Consider the following 25,366-nt stretch of genomic DNA (forward strand, 5'->3'; position numbering starts at 1 on the left):
GTGAGGGTGCCCGAGATGCCAGAACATGGCCGTCTGCGTTGGGCGATTTAAAAACTAAGGAGAATGGGGAAAAGAAGAAGGTAAAGGGAGCTGTTCTGCTTAGCAGTGTGGATCAGTGGAAACAAGGTTTCCCCCTCCGGCTCTCAGCTGTGACTCACACAGGCTTCACTCTCCATAGGACCCTGAGGAATTCACTCTGCCTCTCCGTCCTTAATCTCACTCCTCTTTTCTTAACCTTTCTTCATTTAGATTATAAGCTTTTTGGAAAAGCTTTTTGTTTTCTGCAAGAGCCCTGGAAAAGGCTACTCCCTGAAAAAAAGCAAAGGTCCCGGGAACCGTTTCATGACCGCATAGACACGGCTAATTCATTTGGTACTTCTTATTCATTTTATAGATCTACTAAACATATGCAGCAACCTAGCTAACTTTGTTAAACCAACTGAAGAGCTATAGTGCAGAGAGGGCCTTAAAAAAAAAAACAAGTCCTACCCGTGATTCCAGAAGTGAAATCAGACACATGGGGTTCCCTGTTCCACGTAACTTTACAAAGGAAGAGCCCCACGGAGAACACGTATACAGTGCATCTAAGCAAGTGGCCGTCGCTCGATTCCAGCCATCCAGTTTGCAGTGTAGCTCTCTCTGCTGGCACCCAGCCACATCCCTATAATAAGACTCGCTACACAATATGTTTCTCAGTTGGCAAGGCTTGCGTGTGGTCCTGATAACAGCTGACACAGCAGCCCATGCAAGGAGGAGATAATTAAGGAGGCTGTCCCATTTCTAAATGTATTAGATATATATATATATCAGAAATAGCTTTCTCACCATCTTTAAATGTTTATAAATTGAAGTCCTTTCTACAAAGTGTTGTGATTGCAGTGTGAGTCCTTGTGAATACATGAAATAAAGTTCAAATAACAAAAGGATACAAGGTGATACCTTTTTATTGGACTAATGTAATAGATTTCTTCGTTAGCTCTCTGCAAGTTACATTCCATTCTTCAGGTCAAAACAAAAAGACTTTCCTTGTTAAGGTCCTGATCTTTGATTCGGTGATCTGGTCCAGACGGATGTCCCCACCCCATGGAAGTGTCGCTCGTCTTGTGTCCGCGCGCGTGTTTATTCTCGTCTTTAACCTCTGACCCGTTTCACCGGCGCAGCACCCTCTCCACGTGTTCTGCATTGAAGAATAATAAATGCTACATTACAGGAGGAGCAAGAATAGGATCCCCTTATGTTGATTACCTCTCTCATGTGGGTGACCGTGGGGGTCTCCTGTGAAATACGTTTGGCATAATTTGCATGAAGCAAGCACTAGTGAAACTGTTTAAACTGTGCAAAAACACACATCGGAAACAAGTCCTCTAGATCAAAAGAGATAGATAGTGAGGCAAACTGAAAACAAAAGTTCAGCTGTTTATCATTTTCTGAAAGTAGCAGCACCAGTTATTGTAATAATCTGAGGTCTCACGAGGCACTTTCCTGCTAAGCGAGACGGAAAAATGCTGTGTATTCCTGAGAGCATCATCTTGTTTGTTTCTTGTTTCTATTCCTCTGTTGCCGGATCACAATTCTAGCTTCCTTTATTTTCCTTTATTAGATATCTTTTCTCTTATATATTTTTTTTTGGGGGGGGGGGGGTGTTATAAGAATGGGGTGAAAACGTGAAACATCCAATGAGAAGTTAAAAAGAGCAGGCCTGCCCCATAGTTCAGGCTGTAGCTCTGAGCCATGAGGCAGGCCTGTATTGTACGCAGTTTAACATAATGGAGGCCTTGTTATATGGGAGAAAGGGGGTGGTGAATGAGAAGTGTATCAGACTAGGCTTGGGGAGATGGGGAAGAGACAGAGGATGGGAGAGAATGGATGGGAGTGTAGAGAAGGAGTATGAGAAGAGCATTGAGAACAGTGAAGATTAATGGGGTTGGTGGGAAAGAGAGAGAGATGCCTTCTGCACAAGTCACCTGATCAGTTGCAACATGGAAGGATGTGGTCAAAGTTAATAGCACAGCCGCGTTTAAAATGTTTTGGGCAAGTTTTTGGAGGCTAGGTCCATTAACAAGTATTTAGCTTGACAGGCACAGGGCTCATCACTTCCTTCATCTGGATGAGCAAAAGGGAAGGCATCTTCCAGGTACTTCCAAGCCATCCAGACTGGCCACTAGTGGAGATAGGATGCTGTGCTCAGAGGACATTGGTCTGACCCAGAATGGCACTCCTTATGTTAAATTGTTTTGACGGGTGTATATTTGCCAGAAAAGCAATAGTATGTGTAACCCCTGGGCAGGATGGATCCTTTTATTTCCACCCAGGGGTACATGGGAATTGAGATGGACTTTTTCTGCACACAGTTCTCAGTTTCTGCACAGATAGCAATTATAGCTGAGTTCCAGGGCCCTCTGTGGGACGGATACAATAGTTCCAAGGCTATTTTTCATAAGTCCCAATACCAGCCCTTCCTTCTCCTTTGTAAACAGCATCCAGAAAGCACACTGAGAAGCAATGTGGGTTCCAACTTATTTTACTCATAGTTGATTTGATGACTGAAGAATATTTACAGCACTCAATTTGTGTTTCAAAATAAAGTCAATAAATAATATTACAGCTGACAATAAATGAACAACAGCTCAGAAAAAAATGTTTATACAACCAAAATGATGAGACCTTCTTTCTTCTTCTTAATAATACCAAGTAGACGAAGTTGTAACTATTGTACATTATATCCTTAACCCCTTCTGCCCATTTACAGTGTGGACTTCTTCCAGAGAAAATGCAACATAAGTCTAACAAGATGGTGTGCAATAACAGTCCAAGGGAATCACCCAACATGTTTCTCCAAAAATAGCTTCCTCAAGGGCAATGTTAATCACTTCAGAACCCCCAAAATGTCATTGCGCTATCAAAAGAAAGCAACAAAAACAAAATTATCATACGACTAACCCAGAAAACATCCTTACCAGCTTAGGATGCCAAACTCTAATCATTCACACACAGATGCTGTCATATTGTGGAATATTCAAAGGTCATTCATTACTCACCAAACGAAATTTAAATAGGCAACAACCAATGAAAACTTACCACATACTCTCTCAATGTGATGGATAGCAGGTGTGTGAGCTCTTAGTGCTGCAGAGTAGTTGATGCAGCCTCAAGGGCCAAACTTCGTGGCCTATGCCGGCAATTGATAAACGCATCCTAGAGCAGGTCAATCCGGAGCTTCACCTCTAACAGCCATCTCCCCCACAGGTTGAGCCCTTGGGTTCTGGTGGCCAGTAGGAGCCAGGCAGGTCCCTAGGGTGGTGGTGAGACCTAGAGTCCAGAGACACACCAGGGTCAGGGCAGGGAGCTAGGAAGATTCGTGAGGTCTAGGCAAGAGAGGAGAGGCAAGCTGAGGGTGGATAAAGACACAATGAAGACACTGGATGACAAGTATGGGAGATAAGGCAAAGTTAGAGGACAAGGCTGGAGAAGAAGCAAGGCTGGATGAGGCAAGGCTGGACACAAGAATCAGGGACGCTCACAACATGCACTGCTAAGCAGGAGACATGTTGAGGTGTCCGTTGTTTCTTGGAAGGCTCCATATATATATACAAAGAAGCCTGTGATGTTATCAGAGGGCGCCGTGGGGACTTTCCCACCGAGGACCCTTTAAAGCTGGGAAGTGTGCGAGCCTAAGGAAGGTAGCCATCATGGCGGCATAGGAGGCTGGAGTTGGCGGCATTCTCATCACTCTGAGGCCGGGCATTGGGACCACAGGGAGGAGCATGATGATGTGGAAGGCTGATTCTGGTGGCATTCCCGTCACACCAAAGCTGGGCCGCATCAGGGGTGAGTGCTGTGGCTTGCGGGGCCTACCCGTGGGCAACGAATCCTAACGTTCAATAACCATCATACATTAATGCTAATATTTCAAACACCAACATACCAGCCAGCCCTTCATAGTTACAAACTTTGTTCACGATCCACATTACCATTCCTAACATTCAAAACTATTGTGATACAAAAAAACCTCATTTCATTTACAGAATGACCTAATTCTAACCAATGAGAATTTAAAGGGGCTTCCAGCCGACCAAGATGGATCGCACTGCTGTGTTCTATCACACAAATCTTCACTAACTGATTTGTTTTCCCTACATAGATCAAATTGCAGGGATATAGAACCACATACACAAAATTGGCGAGACTCGCAGTATAAAAGGAAGCCCAGCTGGCCTTACCTTTGCTGGTCTAATAGCCCAATGCTGAGTTCACTCTGTGTATGCTGTTACCAGGCCTCATTCCCATGTTCCTGCTTTCTGCGTTCCTGCTCCAGCTTCTGGTTCCTGATCCAGTCCTGCCCTGTAGAGGCGTAGCCAGAACTGATTTTTTGGGTGGGCCCAAAGTTAACAAGGTTGGGCTATAGGTCTGTGTCTGGACAGTGTTATAAGTATCCTGATTTTGTTGGACTTGGTTTGAAATTGTAATTTTATATGTACCACTTTTTTCAAAAAGTGGACACTCAGAGACCTAGGGTTCTAAAAAGAGCTTAACCTTGCTGGCAGTTATTTGGCATTGAGCTCAAATATATGGTGTCACGTTATTTAGTTGTAAGTGCTTGATGTGGTGGTTTCTATTGATTTTTGTAGTCAGACATAGCTGCTACATGTGTCTGCCACATGTGTGTATACGAGTCCCTCGTTTAGTGTAAGATGAATGCCAAGTGCTCAGACACTAGTACAGCAGACAGGTAGTGATATGATATCATATCATTGATCTGATCCTTACATGTGTGCCCCACTTGCCCGGTTCACAGTAATGTGTCAGCATGCATTACCTAGTGCGTGACATTGAGTGCCACATTTGTTTTACCTGCCAAGATCCACAAAGTGACATGATGGAGGAGGCAGCAGCAAGCTCGGTAATGTCATGTAATTTGGACCCACACGTAGACTATGCATGTGTGCACTGGGCAGGTCCCCAGAAGTGATGCAATAATCAAGGGGGATGGTTTGCAATGCTTTGATTTGTGATAGGGAAAGGTGGTATAGGAAATGCAGTAAATTAAACTAATTGCCCAGGTTCTGCTCACATGGTCATCCCGCAGAGCTGTTACTGCAGTCCCCTGCCGGTAGCTGAGCCTTAAAACACCGTGCACTTTATTTCGGCGCATGGTTTTAACGCTTGGCTTAAAATATTTTTTTTTAACTCCTGCTGCAGTGAGCTAATGCTATGCCAAAGCAGCGGGAGTTAAAAAGAAAAACATGCATAAAGTTTAAAATGTATGTTCAGCACAGGCCAAATGCACATTTTAAGTAGTTGCCAGATTAAGTCAGTACTTAACCGGCTGTCTGGCACAGTTCACCAGTATATATCCGGTAAGTAGCAGCAAACCGTGCCAGATAGCAGGATAAATCAGCATTTATCTGGCTTAAGTGGTAGCAGCGGCTGCCGGCCTTACCTAGAGTGTTCCTGACTGTTTTTTCTTTTAACAGCTCTGATCCAGGAGTTACGTTTCCAGTGCTATAAAAGATGCGCTGCCCAAACACGGTTTCTCTGCATTGGGAGTACTGCTTAATGCCCTCATTTGCATGGGATTTCCATGTTAGTACTCCTATTTAGGGATGCGTGCCAAACTCCTTGCTGCGTCGGAAGAAAACGTGCGTTGAAGTACAGGCCGAAAGGTGCATTTGACTGAATACACCTTTTTGCATCAGCCTGTCAGTGTGCTGTCCAACTGCAGGTTTGGATTGGGGCCAGGTCACCATTACACAGACTCCAGGACAGAATTTTTTATATGTAGAAAGAAACTAGACTGGTTGGTGATTTAAGCAACCCACCAACTGACATACAGGCACAGTTAAAGAGGAGGGTTATACCAGTTTATGCTTAATCTATCATTCTGATATTGTATTCACTGAAGAGATACCCACTTTTTCATGCATTTATTGTGTATATATGTGTATATATATATATATATGTAGTGCTATAAAGTTATAGATGGCCAGTTTTGAGAAGAGAGTTTGCAGGTTCAGCTTTTTTTCTTTCTAGGCTGCTGTTAAATTTTATTTTGCACATTAATTGTCTCACTTAATAAATGTGTGATTTCCTAATCTACAGCACACCCTAGTGCTGCTTTAAATTCAGGAGAAACCATGCTGCTGCAGTTTCTTTAACCAATTCAGGTGCAAAATATAGCATGCCATTCCCTAAATCAGGTGCATGTTTCACACAGCAATAAGATGCCTTCATCAAAGATTTGAATATATGTGGGAAACAGATGCATCTTCCATATATGCTGATTTCCTATATATATCCATCCCTTGTGCCATGCACACCTGGATTTCATGTGCAAGGCAAGAGTAAGCATTACAGGGATTCCTGACCAGGATATCGGAATCAACAAGTCGCTTTCAGCATAGCTAAATGTTTTTCCCTAATACTTCCTTGGCAGATATAAATGTATGTGATGTGCTGAAAACAAATAAAACCCCTGGAATAAAAGCTATTCCATTATAAGGAACTAGTACACACACACTGTCACCCTCTTTTGTTCTTTACAGGCATAATATCCTTTCATGGAGATGCACTGTTTTATTGTAAATAGTAAACATAGCAGGGACATTGGTTCTTTAGGCCTTTTGAAGTGGGTTAGAACGCCTCCAGTCCTGTAAACTGAATCTGAGCTTAAATATCCAACTCCTTTTCTCTCTTATGCAGTTAGTTATGTTTGATTGAAGACTGTTTTCTCCTTATCGCCCCATCTAAACTGAATGACTGTAAATGCTGTTCTTTAATTATTGTAGGCCAAAGGCTTAAACTTGTTTTGGATTTCACACGAGTTTTGTGGCCTCAGACTGGTAAATAGTAGTCATTCATGGCTATCAGAGATCCATTGTATACAGAAGCTCGTCGGTATTCGCTGTGTGGAAAGAAGGAAATTCCAAGACAGAAGTGACGTGCTGACGGAGGATGGGCAGTAAAGTTTTCAACTCAACAGTATGATGTTTTCCCTGATTCTGAACAATATCTCAGTTGTGTTTGTCAGTATTAGCGTTGAAGTTCATATAATGCCTGGAGGGGCGGGGTGAGGAGTGGGGAGGTGTCGGTCACTGCTGAATGGTGACACCGAGCAGCTGGATTCAGGGCTCACGAGAGAAGGGATATGGAAAAAGCTTAATTTCTCTCATCACAGTTCCAAGGTTCTTGAGACTTTACTTTTTTCCTCAGATTTATACGTCGTCTTCAGCCATTTCTGGATAGCTCAGATCTAAAAATTCTTACCCATGCTTTTGTTCTTTCTAGGCTTGACCACTGCAATGCTTTATTACATGGTCTTTCTACAACTCAACTTAAACATCTTCAACTAGCACAAAACACTGCTGCTAAAGTCATTTTTCACAAATCCAAATTTGATCACGTAACTCCTTTGTTTAAATTACATTGGCTTCCGGTATTTCTCCGTATATTTTTTAAAACATCGGATGCCTTACTTTCAAGGCCCTGTGCTGAGCACCCCATCTTTTCTTGCCTCTGTGATTTCCCCTTACTTTCCTACTTGCCAGTTATGGTCCTCGCAACAATAACTTCTAGTGCTACCTTCTATCCGAAACATTCATCTGGAAAGCTCAGGAGTAATCTGCTTCTCTTATTTGTCTCCTCATCTTTGGAATTCTCTACCTTTTAACATTTGTGCTTTTCTAAATTTTAAGAACTCTCTCTCTCTCCTTCCTCACCAGGAGCAGCCCAAAATGTGGAAAGCCCTGTCTCAAAAGTTACCCTAAGCACATTTTATCGCGGGCGTTATTCATGCACAATTTACAGCAAAATGATGACTGTAGGTCTTAGTCGGATAAATAGCTTTTTAAGAGTTTTTAAGTAGCATTTTTTTCAGATTTAGTTGGGCAAGTCTGACAAGCGCTACAACTTATCCTGTTAAGTTGTGGTTGCTGCTGCTTAGCCAGATAAATCTGAATTTATCTAAATAAATGCCTCTACTTAGCCGGATAAGTCTGAACTTGTGCAGCAGGTGGTTTTTACATATGTGAGCATCTTTGCGTGCATAGGTACTCATATAACCTGCACATATCATATCTGTGCAGGTTATAAAATACCATAGCAACTTTGTGCGCACCCATATATACACATATAGAGAGAGATTTTATAAACTTGCGTGTGTGCGTGCTACCCAGCGCGCACACATGGACACCCAATTTTATAACATGCGTGCACAGGTGCGCGCATGTTATAAAATCGGGGGTCGGCGTGCACAGTGGGGTGCATCCTGCGTGCGCCGACGCCCGCGGCCTTGCATAGTTCCCTCCCAGTCTGCTCCAATTTTGGAGCAGACTGGGAGGGAACTTCCCACCCCCTACACTAATCTCCCTTCCCCTGACCTACCCCTCTCCAGCCCTAACCTACAGCCCCCCCCAAAATTTTTGTTTTACCTATTGCATGCGCTGGCACCCTGCCGGCACGCGATCCCCCAGCAAATGGCCGCTGTGCCGGGGGCCTCTGGCCCCGCCCCTTTCTTGAAGTCCCAAGATTTAACATGCGTCCCAGGGCTTTACCCGCGTGGCCGGGCCTTTTACATGTGTAGGCGTTTGAAAATCCGGCTCATATGTTGCCATGTGGACAGCTTTGAAAGTTATCCTCGTAGTTTAAAAGTGTATGCTCCTTTTTTCCTTTTGTAGTCTTAACAACTGCAAAATATAACGGTGATATATTAAATCTATTTCTTCTAAAAAAAAATTGTCAGAAAAATCACTCCATTCTGCATTGGTATCTCCTACTGCCTATTTAGTTGTAGATAAGGCAGACAGCTTGCAGCCTGATCACATATACAATATAGACAATGCAATAACAGAAAAACAGCAAAAAAAAAAACCCCCCAACAAAAACCCCACAATCCTATTTCAGAAAAAGCAGAGAAAAACAGCAAGAAAATTAATTGAAAACAGTGCAGTTTGCAGTTTCATACAAACCTAGTGATGGCAGAAAAAGACCAACTGGTACATCCAGTCTGCCCTGGCTTCTGGTTTTCCAGTGGCCCTAGGACCTCTCTCTGTATCTTCTCCCATACACATATTATACGAGCAGCATAAAATACACAGCCACATGACTACCAGCTTAGCAGTAGAAATAAAGCCTATGACTGCCACACAGAAAACTGCAATGTCGACAGCACCTCCAAAACAAGAATTCAGTGCAGCATTTAAATGAGAATCACCAGGGAAGAGCTACTCATTCCAGCAGCAATTCTGAATAATAGCACTCATCATGATAGTGAAGTCTACAGTAATCCTCTACAATAAAATGTCTATGATCGGAAAAGTGGCATTACAGTAAAAGTGCTATTATTATCCAAACAGTACTATAACAAACAATAATTATAGGATCACTTATATGTTATCACACAAAACCATAGCAAATAATTTTTCCTAGGATGAGAAAATTAGCAGGATTCTGTATAGACATTTGGAATCACGTGGTGTTCTATTTCTTTTACAACTGGACACCTGTCTTTCTACTCCTAACACTCCCAGTACACATGAAAGGACAAGATTACACCAACACGCTAAAATAAAACTGCAATTGTAGACTGAATTTATATTTACACAGCAGTATACTTCTGTGTTGCAGGTTCTTTTTCTGTTTTTTCCCTCATCCAACATACTGTATTCTGATGTGGATATATCTCTGAAAGCTAAGTAGTACAGTTATAAGTCATTTCACAAGTGCCTTGGTGCTACATGTGGTTTTATAGTATTTTGGAAGCCTATCAGTATGAATGATACAATTATGAATCATAAGAACATGCCATACTGGGTCAGACCAAGGGTCCATCAAGCCCAGCGTCCTGTTTGTTTATTTGTTGAGTTTTATATACCGTCATTCGGTGAAGCCATCACAACGGTTTACAAGATTCAAAAGCTAGTATCTTAACATATGCAAATTAAGGGTATAACAGCAGGATACATATTATATTCTAAAATGAGTGGATAAGGGGAACGGAAAGGGAAAAGATTAGGAGGGGATGGGAAGTGGGTGGAGGTGCTGTGGGGGGGTGAAAGAAAAGAGTGGGGAAAAGGAGGGTTACAGAGGTGGGGAAGACTGGAAAATGGAAAGTTATTCATTTTTAAAGTCCGGCAAAAAATCATATTTGAATGAGTCGGGTTTGCTTGGTGCTGGTCTATGTCTTCTTTTTGCATGGTTTCGGTTGGTAATTCTGTTGGGTGTTTGGTCCTGTTTCCAACTGTGGCCAATCCAGACCATATGAACCTGGCAAGTAGCTAAACACTAAGTCTATCCCATGTTACTGTTGATAATAATGGCAGTGGCTATTCTCTAAGTCAACTTAATTAATAGCAGGTAATGGACTCCTCCTCCAAGAACTTATCCAATCCTTTTTTAAACACAGCTACACTAACTGCACTAACCACATCCTCTGGCAACAAATTCCAGAGTTTAATTGTACGTTGAGTAAAAAAGAACTTTCTCCAATTAGTTTTAAATGTGCCCCATGCTAACTTCATGGAGTGCCCCCTAGTATTTCTGTTATCTGAAAGAGTAAATAACCAATTCACATCTACCCGTTCTAGACCTCTCATGATTTTAAACACATCTATCATATCCCCCCCTCAGCCGTCTCTTCTCCAAGCTGAAAAGTCCTAACATCTTCAGCCTATCCTCATAGGGAAGCTGTTCCATCCCCTTTATCATTTTGGTTGCCCTTCTCTGTACCTTCTCCATCGCAACTATATCTTTTTTGAGATGCGGCGACCAGAATTGTACACATTATTCAATCCATTTATTATTGTTAGCCTGTTATGCTAAACTTGTATTTAACCCTTTCAGCACAGATGGTTAAAATAAGGTTAACTTATACAGCACAGGTAGGGATGTTCATTATTGCTGTTCTTAACACTTCAAGTGTTCATTGTAATGCTACGCTGGGTTTGTTAGCTAATAAAGTCCATACATTTCTTAAGCTGATTTTTTACCTTAGGCACAGAACAGGAGTGGCACTACTGGTTAAGGTATAGCTGCAGACTAGATCAGTTCTGCACTCTTATCACATTCATTTGGTGACCTTTTTCAAATTACTTAGGACCTAATCCATCAAGATCTTGTCCTATACAGACAGAATGGGAAAAAAAAAAAAGCCTTATTGAAGCAAATTCCCAATGTTTCAAACTTAGAATGGTTTTTTAGGTAGGGACATTAAATCAATGTGAATTAATCTTATACAAATTTTGTATGTTGATGATCTATATATTATGGGTTAACTCCTTGGCCTAGACTGCCCTGCAGATGCATTAGTAATCCTCGCAGTCGAGGACAAATGTCCTATCTGTGGGGTCTGATCCGAAATTAACAGATTGTTGCCACTTGGACATGCGTTGCCAAGTGGGATGGATAGTCCTGATTTACGGATTCAGCCAATGGCATGCTGCCTTTGCTGCTCTTGCTTTTCTATTACCGTTCTAGTGCTTTTCAATGCTGAAATCCTTATAGAAAATAATCTTTATCAGGAATGGTTCTGGACAATATCCTCCCATGTTGGTGCTGATTTTGCACTTCATATTGGCTTTGAGAATGTTCTCTTGAAGCACTTCCTCATCTCTCCTTGAGCATAAGTCTTGATTGCCCTGAGAGAATACAAAACTTGTTTCAGGAGTCTGGAGTCAGACATCCAGATAATGCGGACAGTCCAGCAAAGTTATGTCATTGCTTAGATACTTGTGGTCTTTGCTTTTGAGAGGATGCCAAGAGTGGTGCATCCATCTTCTGACAGGATTTGGAGAATCTCTCTACAGGCAACACTGCTGCACACCGTCCACTTTAATAGTTAGCACTTGCATGGCTTTCTGGAAATATGGAGCAAGTGCACTTGTGTTCTTTCAATTATGTTAGCAGCATTGTTGCCTGTTCTTTATTTTACAATAGTGATCTACATCTTCAGTTTTATTGAGTTTCACCGATAAATGAACATATTTTTTACACTATTATTCAGTTTTCACTTATTTACATCAATTTTTCAATTCACACAGGGGCGGATTTTAAGAGCCCTGCTCGCCTAAATCCGCCCAAATCCGGGCGGATTTAGGCGAGCAGAAAACCCCGGGACTCGCGTAAGTCCCGGGGTTTTCTGAGGGGGGCGTTCCGGGGGCGGGCCCGGGACGTGGCTATGGCCCGGGGGCGTGGTCACGCCCTCCGGACCCGCCCCCAGGTTGCATCCCGGCGCGCTAGCAGCCTGCTGGCGCGCGGGGATTTACGTCTCCCTCCGGGAGGCGTAAATCCCCCGACAAAGGTAAGGGGGGGGGGTTTAGACAGGGCCGGGCGGGTGGGTTAGGTAGGGGAAGGGAGGGGAAGGTGAGGGGAGGGCAAAAGAAAGTTCCCTCCGAGGCCGCTCCGATTTCGGAGCGGCCTCGGAAGGAACGGGGGTAGGCTGCGCGGCTCGGCGCGCGCCGGCTATACGGAATTGATAGCCTTGCGCGCGCCGATCCAGGATTTGCGCGGCTACGCGCGTATCTACTAAAATCCCGCGTACTTTTGCTTGCGCCTGATGCGCCAGCAAAAGTACGCCAAATCGCGCGGTTTGAAAATCTACCCCACAATGTTTTACTAGATATTTTTATGAAATGCCATCCCAATAGATAGTTTTTAGTTTGTAGCACTGACTCGGAAGTAGTTCTTAGATGCCATATGATGAAGCCATTTAGATTAAACTATATTAAAATTGTGCCATGATTGTCTCACATAAATAAGCACTTAATGCCTTTTTTTTTTTGTATTTTTATACGTTTCTTGGTTTTATTATTGTACTGCCCTCACCTCTAGTTTGAGACTCTTCCAACCCCGACCTCAGCCCAGCCACCAACCTTGTTTACTTCTACCTTCCTTGTACCTGGGCCTGGAAAGCACTGCCAGCTGGAAGAACCTGCGGGCACAACCCAAGGGGAAGATAGCAGGTCAGGCAGAAGACCTAGCCTTGTGGCATATCTTGTGCTTGCAGACAGCAACAGTGGCTCATGGACTCACGATCCCCCATTTCATGACAATTATTGTTTTTTCATGTGTATAAATATACATATATACATATTGTTATGTGTTTAAATGTGTATACATATTAAAATTTATGACTATTCTCTATTAAAATGATTTTTTTCTTTTGCTTACCTTTTCCCAATTTCAAAGCAGTTTTTATATTTGCAAGATATACCCTAAAAAATTCCTACAACAATATTCACAAATCAGGCCCCTTGCTCTGGGACAGCTATGGGCAAAATACAGTCCATCACCATTTTTATACTGCGGCCTGCCTGTCTCACTAAAATTTATGTTATGTGCGGGCCATGGCACAGGAGTGATACGCTGGCGGGTTTCCCACAACCCCATCAGCAAGAAGCCCGGAACTGTGATGCAGGAGTGACGGAGGGTGGGAACCCCGCCAGCACACCAGCAAGAAGAGACCCTGCACAGCGGAGGGCTTGAAGTTGACCTGCCGGCTGGCTTCCAGTACCCAGCCAGCAGGAAACAGACATGAAGCCGGCAGGAAGGGTGAGTCAGCAAGCGGTTCTCAACCGGTGTGTCGCCAAGAACATGCAGGTGTGTCGCTACACTTCCCAGTCCCCCGCTGAACCAGCTGCTCCCCCTACCCAAGGAAATAGGTCCTCCATCCGGGCTTAAAATGCTGATAGCACGGGCGGAACGCGGCTGGAGAGCTGGAGTCAGCGGCACCGGCATGCTCTCTTCTTCCCACACCCCGGAAGAGGAGCAGCAGGTGCGTATGCGGGAAGAAGAGACCATCCAAGTGCGGGCAGCGTCGGCCCGAAGTAAAGAAGAGAGGTGCGGCCTGAAGGATGAGCAGTGCAGCTCGGAGTAAAATGAGGAACAACGTCAACCCTCGCAGCTGATGGGACTCCTTTCTCTGCGAGGGCTGAAAATGAAGGAGGTTGCTGCTGCCTTTAGGGTTGGGAGGAGGCTGCTGCTAGCTGGGGGGGGGGGGGGGGAGTGAGTGAATGAGCAAGCATATGTGTTTGAGATCATATGTGTGTGTGTATGAGTGAGATAGCATGTATGTGAATGATTGAGAGCCTGTATATGTGAAAGAGAGTATGTGTGTGATTGAGAGCTGGTTTAGGTGAGAGAGCATGTGAGTATGTGAATGAGAGCCTGTGTGTAAATGAGAGAAAGAGAGCATGTTTGTAAGCATGTGAATGAGAGTCTGTGTGTGAAAGACAGCATGTATGTGTGTGATTGAAAGCCTGTGTGTGTAAGCATGAAAAGATAGACAGCATGTGTGTAAATGTGTAATTAAGAGCCTATATAACAGGCCGATACAGTACAGTGCACTCCGCCGGAGCGCACTGTTAGCCCGCGATTATATGCACGTTTTCTACGCGCTAGCTTTACCCATTATTCAGTAAGGGGTAAAACGCGCGTCCAACCCCCCCGAACCTAATAGCGCCCGCAACATGCAAATGCATGTCGATGGCCCTATTAGGTATTCCCGCGCAATTCAGTAAGTAAAATGTGCAGCCAAGCCGCACAATTTACTTTCAGAAATTAGCGCCTACCCAAAGGTAGGCGTTAATTTCTGCCGGTGCCAGGGAAGTGCACAGAAAAGCAGTAAAAACAGATTTTCTGTGCACCCTCTGACTTAATATTATGACGATATTAAGTCAGAGGTCCCGAAAGTTAAAAAAAAGTAAAAAAAAAATTGAAATAGGCTCACGGCTCATGGGTTGAAAACCGGACGCTCAATTTTGCTGGTGTCCGGTTTCCGAAACAGTGGCTGTCAGCGGGCTCGAGAACTGACGCCGGCAAAATTGAGCATCGGCTGTCAAACCTGCTGACAGCCACCGATCCTGTCCAAAAAGAGGCGCTAGGGACTCACTAGTGTCTTTAGCGCCTCTTTTTACCGCCAGCCCTAATTTAAATAAATTAAATTACTGTAGGAGAGTGTCCTGTGCGCTCGCCCGCGAATTTTACTGTATCGGCCGGTAAGTGAGAGAAAAAGCATGTGTATATGTGAGGGATTGAGAGCCAGTGAGAGAGGAGAAAGTTGCAAACAAACCATCCCTCCTCCTGCTAATTCACAGCAATCTCAGGGCACCTGGATATCAAACGTTCCCAGGTATGCAGAGCAAAAACGTTTTGTATCCTTATTATTTTTCATTACTGGGTCTTTGCTATTTTGAAATATTTTATTGGTATCTAGAAATTTTTGATATGAGTTTTTAATTATTGGATATTCCATTGATTCTTTATTGTTCAAATACTGTGTCTCCCTTTCAGGGAAGTATTGTGTCGCCAGAAACATTGCAAGACCCAATCCCTCTCAACAGTATCTAAATCATAAAGCAAAAACCCAAGGTTATTGCAAGAGCTACAGAAAACGAGGATTTCAAGAATGGATGATACCTCTTAAGCCAAAGCCATGCCGAGGCATTTATTTTACATATAGTTTACTAAAAGTTCCAGCCCCTTCCTGTCTTCACTTCAGCTCAAACGCAGAAGGTCGCCAGCTGCCTCCTCGCCCAGGGACCGGCTGTACTCGCACTCAGATCAGGGGACAGACTCGGAAGGTCCATAAGCGCATAGAGGGACCCATACCCCGAGAGCAACCGCCAACGCCAACTAAAGTCATCGGCACCAGCAGGCGCACCTCGCGTCACATGTGGCGAGAAACCGGCGGGAGGTGAAATCAAACATTACCCCCGGGAAAAGATTTGTAAAAAAAAAACAACACACAAATTAACTCACTGCCCCGACTACTGAAACAAAACCCGCTACAACGAGGACACGCCTCGGAAAGAGAAAGCACCAAGGGCAAAGTCCCACGATCTTCCAGGCAGCCAATTGCAGGAAGCTGGGGGGGGGGGGGGGGGGGGGAAGCAAGGACGCCGGCTTGTGACAGCCGCGCGCGCGGGCCCATACTGCGGGCCTGGTTGCGCGCGCGCGCGCGCCACCTTCCAGCTCCTGCTAATCCCATCGGGTCTTCTTCACAAGCCTCAGCCAGCTGGGACTCGGGGGCGCGCTCCGGTCCAGGCCTGGTACCGCCCCTCCGCTCACGCGCTCGCTAGCTTATTGCTCCGCCCCACTCCTCCCTTATCCCTCTCCCCTCTGGGCTAGCCTCGCTTGTTAGCTGGTAAAGGAGTACGAGGCTGGCGCGTGCTCAGCTGTCAGCCGGAGGAGAGAAGCGTGGAACTGACGTCATCGTCGGCACAAGACAGCTGTCAAAGACAAGAGAAGAAGAGCGCGTACCTGACGACGTCAACGTCGGCGCCTGGCTTTAGCCGTCAGAAGGAGGAGAAGCACCGAGGGAACGTCATCAGCTCGGCGCCGGGCTGATAGAGGGGGGGAGGAGGCCTCGACGCCATCAACTGTCGCGCCGAGCTGACGCCATCAACTGTCGCGCCGGCCTCAGCCGTTAGCTGGAGGAGGGGGTGGAGCGGTTGCCCTTGCTCTTAGTCATATGGGCTGGATGTGAAAGGGGGAGGCCATGGTATTGTCCTGAGCTGAGCCACGGCTGGGCGAGGAGGTGGAGGTAGGTCGCCGGGTGGCTTGTTATTGGGCTTCATATGTGTCTGCTCTACACTGAGCCTGCTGAGAGGGAGCAGGCGACTCTGCCGGGAAGTTTCTGGGAAAGAAACGGTCAGGAAAATTAGACTTTTTCCGTGACGATGATTAGTAGACGTATCGGATGAAGACATCGGAGGGTTTTCTGAATCTGCGCCTTGCTGACCGTGGCTTCCAGACCTTAAATTGTTTTGTTGGCAAAAGTATTGCATAAACTGGGGCAGTTTTACTATTGCTTAAAATCTTATCCAGTTTGTATCTTGTGAATGTGATTTTTATCTTTTTTTAATTTCTTTCCGTTTAGTTGTGCTCTAATATATTATGTATCAGATTCTTTTGTTGAAATAGGGTCAGAATACAAGTTTAGGGGATACATTGTTACTGACTAGCTTTTGCGTGTTACATTCCTCTCCATCACGTGAGTAAAGAGGCAGCACAGTTACCTTGGCAATAGTCCAGAATGAACAAAGTCTGAAGTTATCTACATATGTCATGAAATTGCTGGTTACATTACAGTAAAGTGGGCTGGGGGAGGAGGGTTCACAGAGGGTCCCATCTCTGGTAATAGATGAGAGAGCCAACATGGTGCTTTTTTTTTTTTAATGAAGTTCTCTTGTGGTTGTTCCACGATGTAACCCCTCCCCTACTTTTGCTAATCTATCTTGGCCAAGAGGGCACTGGGGATAGTTCATCCCTGAACAGAAGATAAATTTTTCTCAAGGTCCTTTGGCTGTAAACACTGGAACACACACAATATTCCTTGCCCATAAAGATTGTGTTCAGTCAAGGTTTTTTTTTTTTCTTCTTCTTTTTTACTGGCAATGTCTTTAGTGGTAACAATTTGTCCTACAGTGCATTTGAAGTGAGATGTATATTTCATTTACACATCTGCAGCATTCATTCATAGTATAGAATGAAACCTGCTGAGATATACTGGATGAGACCAGTCCATTGTTGAAAATGTCTGAAGATTTTCTCCAGTTCTATAGGTGTGGGCGGACTCCTTTGGAAATAAAACTCATTTAATAGAGAATGGTGTATTAAAAGAAAAGCAATGCTACAAGGTTCTGCTGTTAGATTTTTCTGAGGGCAGGCTAGAGCCTTTGGTCAAACTCAGTGACATTTATCCGAAGACCTTACAAAATGCATGATTTACACACACACGCTGCTTCTTGTCTTATTTCTTTGTCAGTTCTACTTTTAATTAGATAAATATGGACACATATATTGAACACAAACAGAACAATTTTTAGTATTACATAACTGGCTGGTAAGCTCCATCTAGCAGGGACTTCTTTTATGTATCTATAAGCACTGCAAATGTCTGGAAGTGCCATAGTAATAGTCTATGATGTGATATTGTTTCATACATGGCTGTATTCATTGCTGTTTGCATCTGTTAAATAGAGTTTACAAATTAGATACATTTTTTCTAGACAGGGCCTTTAATGTTCATGAATGCTCCATGGGGCTTAAAAGCCCTTGAACTTTCACTCATACAAAGAGAGCATTCACTAGCTTACAAATGTCCTGCCCATCTGCACTACTGCTAAACAAACCTGGCTCAGACTTTATTTTCACTGTATTGTGTGGACTTCAAATGATACACAAGCTGGTAAAGTATTTGTTAGGTCTTTGTTATGACTGCTACTTTTTTTTATTTTTTGACGAACCTGTTACCCGTTCATAGCCAAATTCTTTATACTCTCCTCTGTAATTTGTGCTTTCAAAGTGATGCCAAGATGCCTGTGCGAATGAACGATGTCATGGCACTACTATGCCATATTTCTGAGCAACAGCAGATGAAAGTGGCAATCAAGCATTCGGGCAAAGGTGCGATCATAGCAGGGGCTGCTGCATTTCTGGGAGGCCTGATGGGTGGGCCACCTGGAATAGCAGTAGGTAAGTGCTTTATTGCCATTTACATACTTTTTGTGTCAAAACCTTGAAATCCTTTGCATATTTGTGGCCATAGGGCCACTCTTCCTTTAAATTCGCTGCTGCTGTATGTGATAAGCCAGACTACTTGAGTTATTCAGCTCTCATTCATGCACAATGGCTTCTGGTGGAAATTTAGAAAAATCCTCCTTTTTATCTGAGAAGGTGGGCAACTTTTTTTTTTTTTTTATAGATCTTTTTAAAGATGAGAGATCAGACATAAGAAAAGTGTGCACTATGGAGGCATAGGTAACATAGGCATGTGCTTAGAGTGCCAGATTGTGAAGGCACTCAAAAACTGGGATGGCTCCTGCTGCTCTTTACTTCCCGGGGTGAAACCCGCCGCCCTCGGTCCTCTGCTAATGGACAGCATAGAGACAGAGTTAAACACAATACAAATTGACAATATTCCTGTTTAAAAAACAAAACAAACAAAAAAAAAAAAACACGCTTTCATTCCACTAGCCTTCCTAGGTCCTTGTAAGGCTTATTTTGGCATAGATTGAGAAGACTTGAACATTGAGCAGTAATTTAATTTTAATTACAGAATCTATATTCTGCATTCCAAGGCAGAGTACATTCACTTAAAGTACAAAAAACAATAAAATACAGTTTATAACTCAAACCCAACAATACTAAAAACAAAGTAATAAAAATGTCCCTTATGACCATTTATAACCCTAAAACAGCATTTTGTTCAAAATAAGAACATGTAAAAAAAACCTAAGAATTACCATCATTGTCCCCAACCTGGTGATGCACCTCATACCTCAATGCAGCAGAATCGCAGTAAATTATTCTCTCTCAACATTTTTTTAATCATTCATAAAGACATTTTATAGAATGAGGGCCTAGCTCTGCATCCAACCTGCCAAGCAACCAAATATAAGTGGAAAGACAGGTAAGATGAAATATTCCTGCTAGACAGGGTGCCAGTTCTGCAAGGGCACGCGCCCTGGAAGGCACCTATAAGCAATGTTCCCTGTAAGCTGTGGTTGTGAAAAAAGCACACATAAGAAAAGGGAAATTAGAATGGTGGTGTTTCAGAGAATATTGTGCACAAACTTGTATTCTAAATTGCACATGAGAACTTTTTTGCGCACACACAACCCACAGAAAATTGGAGCGAACATTGCCTCAAAGTATTTCCTGACAAGATTGCAGTGCTCTGAAAGGTACATAGTGTCACACTATTTGCCAAATAGCTTGGATTATGCCCAGCAAGAGCACAAAACACTAAGAATTGAATCTTAAACTGTACAATATACCATTGGCTACCAATAGAAAGCCATTAACAAAGGAGAAAGTCACTCCCTACAGCTATTTACCTGTTGTTTTGGGTGTAGAATCTGCAACCTGACAACTGTCCTCTTAGACCTGCATAGATAAAAGTGCAGTCATCCAAACTGCTTGCATCACCTGCTCTTGTATCTTGAGGTTGAAGAAGAGACCGACCTTGCTTAATTACTTGTAATCTACCCAAGAACTTCTTTGTAACCGTCTTGACCTGATTGTTTGTCTCTAGTGAGTCTAGAGACCAAAATTATTGCTAGTCTTTTAACCTTGGCTGACAGACAAATTTGTTTCACCATTTGAAATGAGAGAGACTCTTTGGACCAAGGAGCAGTTTCAACCTGTAAAATCTGTTTTATCTAGGTTCAGCTTTAAAAAAAAAAAAAAAAATAATAATGCAGACACATCCAGGCAGCAACTGTTAAACATAAGAACATAAGGTATGCCATACTGAGTCAGAACAAGGGTCCATCAAACCCAGTATCCTGTTTCCAACATTTACAGGTACCAGGCAAGTACCCAAACCTTAAATAGATCCCATGCTACTAATGCTGGTGACAAGCAGTGACTATTCCCTGTTGATTAATAGCTGTTTATGGATTTCTCCTCCAAGAACTTATCCAAAATTTTTGTAAACCCAGTTACACTAACTGCCTTAACCACATCCTCTGGCAATGAATTCTAGAGCTTAACAAGTAAAACAAGTTTTCCAGTGCCCTTTCAGAATTGTCCCATATGTGACTGACCCCTAGTCAGCCACTAGATGGCCCTAGATCCTTGCCCATTGATGTTCAGCTTAGTGGGAGAACTCTGTCCTTTACAGCTCTCCCCCGAGATTGGTTGTAATTGGTGGTCCCAGTATTCTTGGGAGGGCTAGGAGCTTAGCACATTTAGTCAGTTTGAATTAGATGTCCGAGAGTGAGGATCTATTTTTAGTATCTTGCTGGATTAAGGCCTATCTCCCTGACTTGTCTTTCCATTTGAGGAGATCCCTTCAGTGCCCTCCCTGCCTTCTGAGGTTTGCCTTCTTTTGGAATCGGAGACTTTTTTTTTAGATTTTTGCTAACTTGGGAATTGCTGGTGTGAAACCCTGCACCCTTTTGGTGAAGGCCGTTCCCCAAAAACCAAAGGCTAAAGACCTGTGTATCTCCCTTCAAGTCCAGAGAAGGAACAGCAGCGATAGCATCAGCCCAGAGATTTTTCCTGTTTTGCGTTCCACTCCTTCTCATTGGGAAGCTAGGCTGTAGCGGCCTGGATGTTGCCATGATAACAATCTGAATAGCATGTGAATAAATATTACCTTTTTATCCTTCAGGTCCCTAAAAATAGTTTCCAGGGGAACTTGGCATAAGTGGGAAGCCCTGTGGGACCCCCAAAATCAGGGGCAAAAAACCAGAGTGCGTATTAATATCCTTTGAGATCTATTGAGGAAGGATCTCGGCTTTACCTGGAACACCTAACTCTGTAAGCTGCTGCAGTAAACTCTGATCAACAGTATCAAAGGTTACTGACAGACTGAGGAGAACCAGAAACCTTCACTCTCCCCAGTACCATCAACGATTGCATATTGTCGGTCAGTGAGATTAAAAATGGTTTCCCTACTAAAGCCGGAATGAAATCTTGCTTGGGCTGGATCCAGATCTACCTCTCCCCCCAATTCTTCCATAAAGGCCCTAAAATTGGGTTGTCAGGTGTCCGGATAGTGCAACAATGTACACGGTAACAGGAAGCTTATTATTTTTTAAATCCTTTCGTAATTTAACATGTGTTTGTGAAAATGAGAATAACTCTGGGCCAAACCGGGGAGCATATCCTCTTTAGAGACCAGGGACTTTGCAGCTAGAAAAGGAGCATCTTAAATCTTGGCAAGGTAACTAGATTAGAAGGAGGGAGTGAAATGAATTTAAGATTTTGAGTAAGGAAAGCGTGCAGAGGTGTGACTTCAGGAATGCTTTCCAATATAGATTTGTGGAAGAGGGGTGTGTGTGTGTGTGGGGTGTTCTCTGTATTTGTTGGGAGGGAGTGTGGAAGATGCTTGGGGGGGGCTCCGGAAGGCGTTGTGGGTTTTTAGAAGGCCAGCTTGTGCGTGTAGAAGGGGTTGGGGGTATGACTGTGTCTGTAGGTGCAGTGTATGGGAGGATGTTGGAGAGTGTATATGGCTTTGCACCATCCCTCAACTGTTGTGTCTATTTTCCCTGTTTCTGGGGAGTGGGATGTGTATCTTAGGGGGATAGGTGGCTTTGCAGGTGCTTTTTGGTGGCATCCTTTGCTAGTTGTTTCACATATTTTTCCCTGCCTGCCATTTTTACAGTAGCCGCGTAAACAGCCACCACACAGACTACTTTTTGTTGTTGTTTGTTTTGATTTTGACTGTCATTTTCAGCTTGGGTGTCCCTCCCCCTGGAGGTGGGGAGGGGAGTCTCCGTCTTGGGAGTGAGACAGCACTCAGCATAAGATGTGTGTCACCCCCCCTTCCCCCATTTACAGACTGCCTGTTGGCCTTGCAAACGGAAGGTGCGTGTCTGATTATGGCATATCTTTTTGTTTTCCAGGGGGTGCAGTGGGTGGATTGTTTGGTGCTTGGCTGACCAGTGGACAGTTCAAACCGTTGACTCAGATTATCATGGAGCTGCCTCCAGTTCAGCAGCAGAAGGTCTATGATGACGTCTATGCCCTTGTTAGACACTTAGACTGGACTGATGCAACCCAGTTGATTCTCCTTGTAACAGGGAATGTTGCTCTCCAGCAGAAGGTGGCTGCAGCATTAATAAACTACATAACCCAAGAGCTCAGAGCGGAAATCCAATATGGAGATTAACACTATGGTGTGTGCCTCACAACGGAGTTGAAGAAGACGAGTTTTGATAGCTTATACAGAATGTAATTAGTACTGCTTTAAAGGGATCAAGTACCTCAATTTCATGACTTTAAATGGTTCATTTCCCTTTGCAGATCTTTTTTGATAGGTTTTGATTTTTGTTGCATTTTTTCAGGGGTAACTGGGTTCTTTGCTCTATAGTTTGCATCTGCACCCTTCCTCCTCCTCCTAAAATTAAGATAAGCATTTGGGCCGGATGGCATGGGAGTGGAGGGTATAACTGTGTCCCATTTTCAAAGTTCAAGTTTAGTCTTATGGATCATGCACATTAGTTGGAAAATAATAGTGTATAATAGGTCATATTAACTATCCCTCTACTCTAGCAATGGCTATATACAGATTATGATTTTACAGATTATTCCAATTTATACAAAAAAAAAATCATGTAAAGACTCGGGTCCCAGAATTTGGATGTGGAAATTTGCATTTTCTTATATTAAAGGAAAAAATAGCCTTGTTAATCCTAAAGCTGACTAAAGAAATGTGATCTATTGCCAGTACTGAAACTGTATTTTTCTTTTTTTTTTTTGCAAGTGCTATAGTGGGGATTAGGCAATGCTAATCTTTGAGTGCTACAGATAGGTCTGTTTATGATATCTACAGTGATTATACAGGAGATTAGATTTGCCTCCACTGTGTGCAAATATCTATATCTTCTGCATATTCATTGGGATAGCCTGTAAACCAGACCTGTTTGTGGCACGTGAAGACTAGAGTTGCTTACATCTGTGCTATAGGTTTTAGTCATCCTGCTTTAATCAAATTACAAAACCAGAAAAGTCTGAGTAAACAGAATTTGCTTGGTTATGTTTATTGGTGGAAATTGATCCATTTTCCTAAAGGTCTCTGCGTTCTTCCCCCTCTTGTTCATGTCATAAGTCAATCTCCAACTCTGCAATCACTTTGTCAATGATAATCCCCATTCAGACATCACATATTCAGTCACTAATCAACTATTGAAAAGCAGATTTGACTAAAACACTTAAACATCTTTTATCCAGAATAGTTGGGATGAAGCCCATTCTGAATAATGGGAATTCCTGCATAATATCAAAAAGAACAACGACTGTGCAACATGCAACTGCTTATTGAGCATCAGATGACAAACAAGGAGTCCCTATTGATATGTGTCCATCTGGTTTAGGCTGCAGTGTCCAGCTGGTGACTGATGGTAGACTACGGTATAGGCAGTGGAATGCCTCCAAGTCTTACACAATGTAATGCTTTCTTTGCAGAGGAGGGGGCTGCAGTTCCCCCTCCCCCCACCAAAAAAAAAATTATGCCCAGACCTCTCTTCTGCTGCCTCCATTTTCTTCCCCCTGCTCCCTGACTTCCCCTCTTCTCTCCTCTCCCCATCCCATTCTTCTCCTCCCTTAAGCCCCTCCACTTTTCCCCTATCCATGCAGGCAAGAGTTGGCAGGTCCACTGGGGCAGGCCTGGCAACTACAAGACAGGGCAGATCTGCGAGGCGGGAAGGGAAGGCAGGTCCAGCAGCAACAAAGTGAAGAGGTGGGTCTGGGCTGGCAGCAAAGATGCAGATGCTTCCATCTAAGCTTGCTTGCTCTGGAAGTTGGAACTTCTGCCATGACCAAGCTGCACAGAAGGGGGAGGATCGGAGTACTCGCTCAGGAAGCGGGAAAGGGTCATTGATGCTGACAAACGCTTTTCACTTGCTGGCCCAAATTTTGATGGGGCAATGGCCACTGGCCTACCCTGTTCTGATGCCTGTAGAATGCTGCATACATTCAGTGGGAGCCTTCTTAAGTATCACCATCTGTGCCATCTGCCATATATAATTACTTATTTTAATACGCTTTTTCTATAGCCTCTGCATCTGCATAATTTCCTCCTGGGTAGTAAGACCTCTGCTCCAGAAAGTATATCTATCAGCTCATAGTAGATATAGACTCCTGTCATTTGTTTGTAGAACGGGTTGCTTTTCCTCATCCTTGCTGTTACTTTGTGTTTGGTGGTTCAAAACAATATCGGTTTCAGAATCAGAGAGACTCTCATATGCTGGAACGTTTGTCACTGTCAATCCAGTTGTCAAAATAATCATTGCTGGAGGTCTGGAACAATCATCCTTAACTCTTGGGTGTACTGCATTAGTTGACCAAGGTCGGCTCAAGCCAAATTCCAGATAATGGAATTTAGCATGGGAACCACAATTGTTATTTCTAAAATGTATTGGGAATTTTCAGATAATAGACGTTCAGGTAAAAGGTGCACTGTTATATGTAAGTTGTAGAACATAATTAATTTAAAAGCTTCAGAGCATAGTAACTTTTTTTTTTAATTCTGTGATTTCCTGGAGTTCTATGTAAAAATGAAGTGCATTATTTTCAGTAACACTATTGTGAGAGAAGAGCCTGCTGTGGCACCAAGTGCATTATTTATTTATTAATAAATGGTGAAAAACTGTTCAGATTAAATCTGTTTACTTATTTACACTTGTGAATTGCTTTTATCTTTCAAAATCAAGTGATTTCAGAAACAGCTGCATATACACACACACAAGTGAACAAAAATGAAATAAAAAAAACCCCAGCACAATCCTGTTCACAATAATTTAAAATTTAATTTCATATACAAATCATGAAAGTAAACACCAAATCTTACAAGGGAAATTGAATATAGCTTTCGAAAACAAGAGAATGTTTTCCCTTCAAAGAACCATTTCTTTTATATTGA

The 25,366-nt window shown here is 43.3% G+C and overlaps 1 protein-coding gene and 1 long non-coding RNA gene across 2 annotated transcripts in view; both read left to right on the top strand.

Moving 5' to 3' along the window:
• LOC115095143 overlaps positions 1 to 13,134 on the top strand; it is a 44,128-nt gene extending 30,994 nt beyond the window's left edge. Inside the window, exon 3 of the long non-coding RNA XR_003857698.1 lies at positions 12,823 to 13,134. This is a non-coding gene — a long non-coding RNA (uncharacterized LOC115095143). The remainder of the gene's footprint in view (positions 1 to 12,822) is intronic.
• A 2,971-nt stretch (positions 13,135 to 16,105) lies between these two features.
• C7H19orf12 (chromosome 7 C19orf12 homolog) lies at positions 16,106 to 25,100 on the top strand. Its single transcript, XM_029608448.1, has 3 exons — positions 16,106 to 16,534; positions 18,299 to 18,468; positions 22,350 to 25,100. Exons 2-3 carry the CDS (start codon positions 18,309 to 18,311, stop codon positions 22,613 to 22,615), a joined length of 426 nt encoding a protein of 141 aa, XP_029464308.1. The 5' UTR covers positions 16,106 to 16,534; positions 18,299 to 18,308; the 3' UTR covers positions 22,616 to 25,100.
• Positions 25,101 to 25,366: the final 266 nt, after the last annotated feature.

The sequence above is a fragment of the Rhinatrema bivittatum genome, chromosome 7 (genome assembly GCF_901001135.1).
Source record: "Rhinatrema bivittatum chromosome 7, aRhiBiv1.1, whole genome shotgun sequence".
Classification (NCBI taxonomy): domain Eukaryota; kingdom Metazoa; phylum Chordata; class Amphibia; order Gymnophiona; family Rhinatrematidae; genus Rhinatrema; species Rhinatrema bivittatum.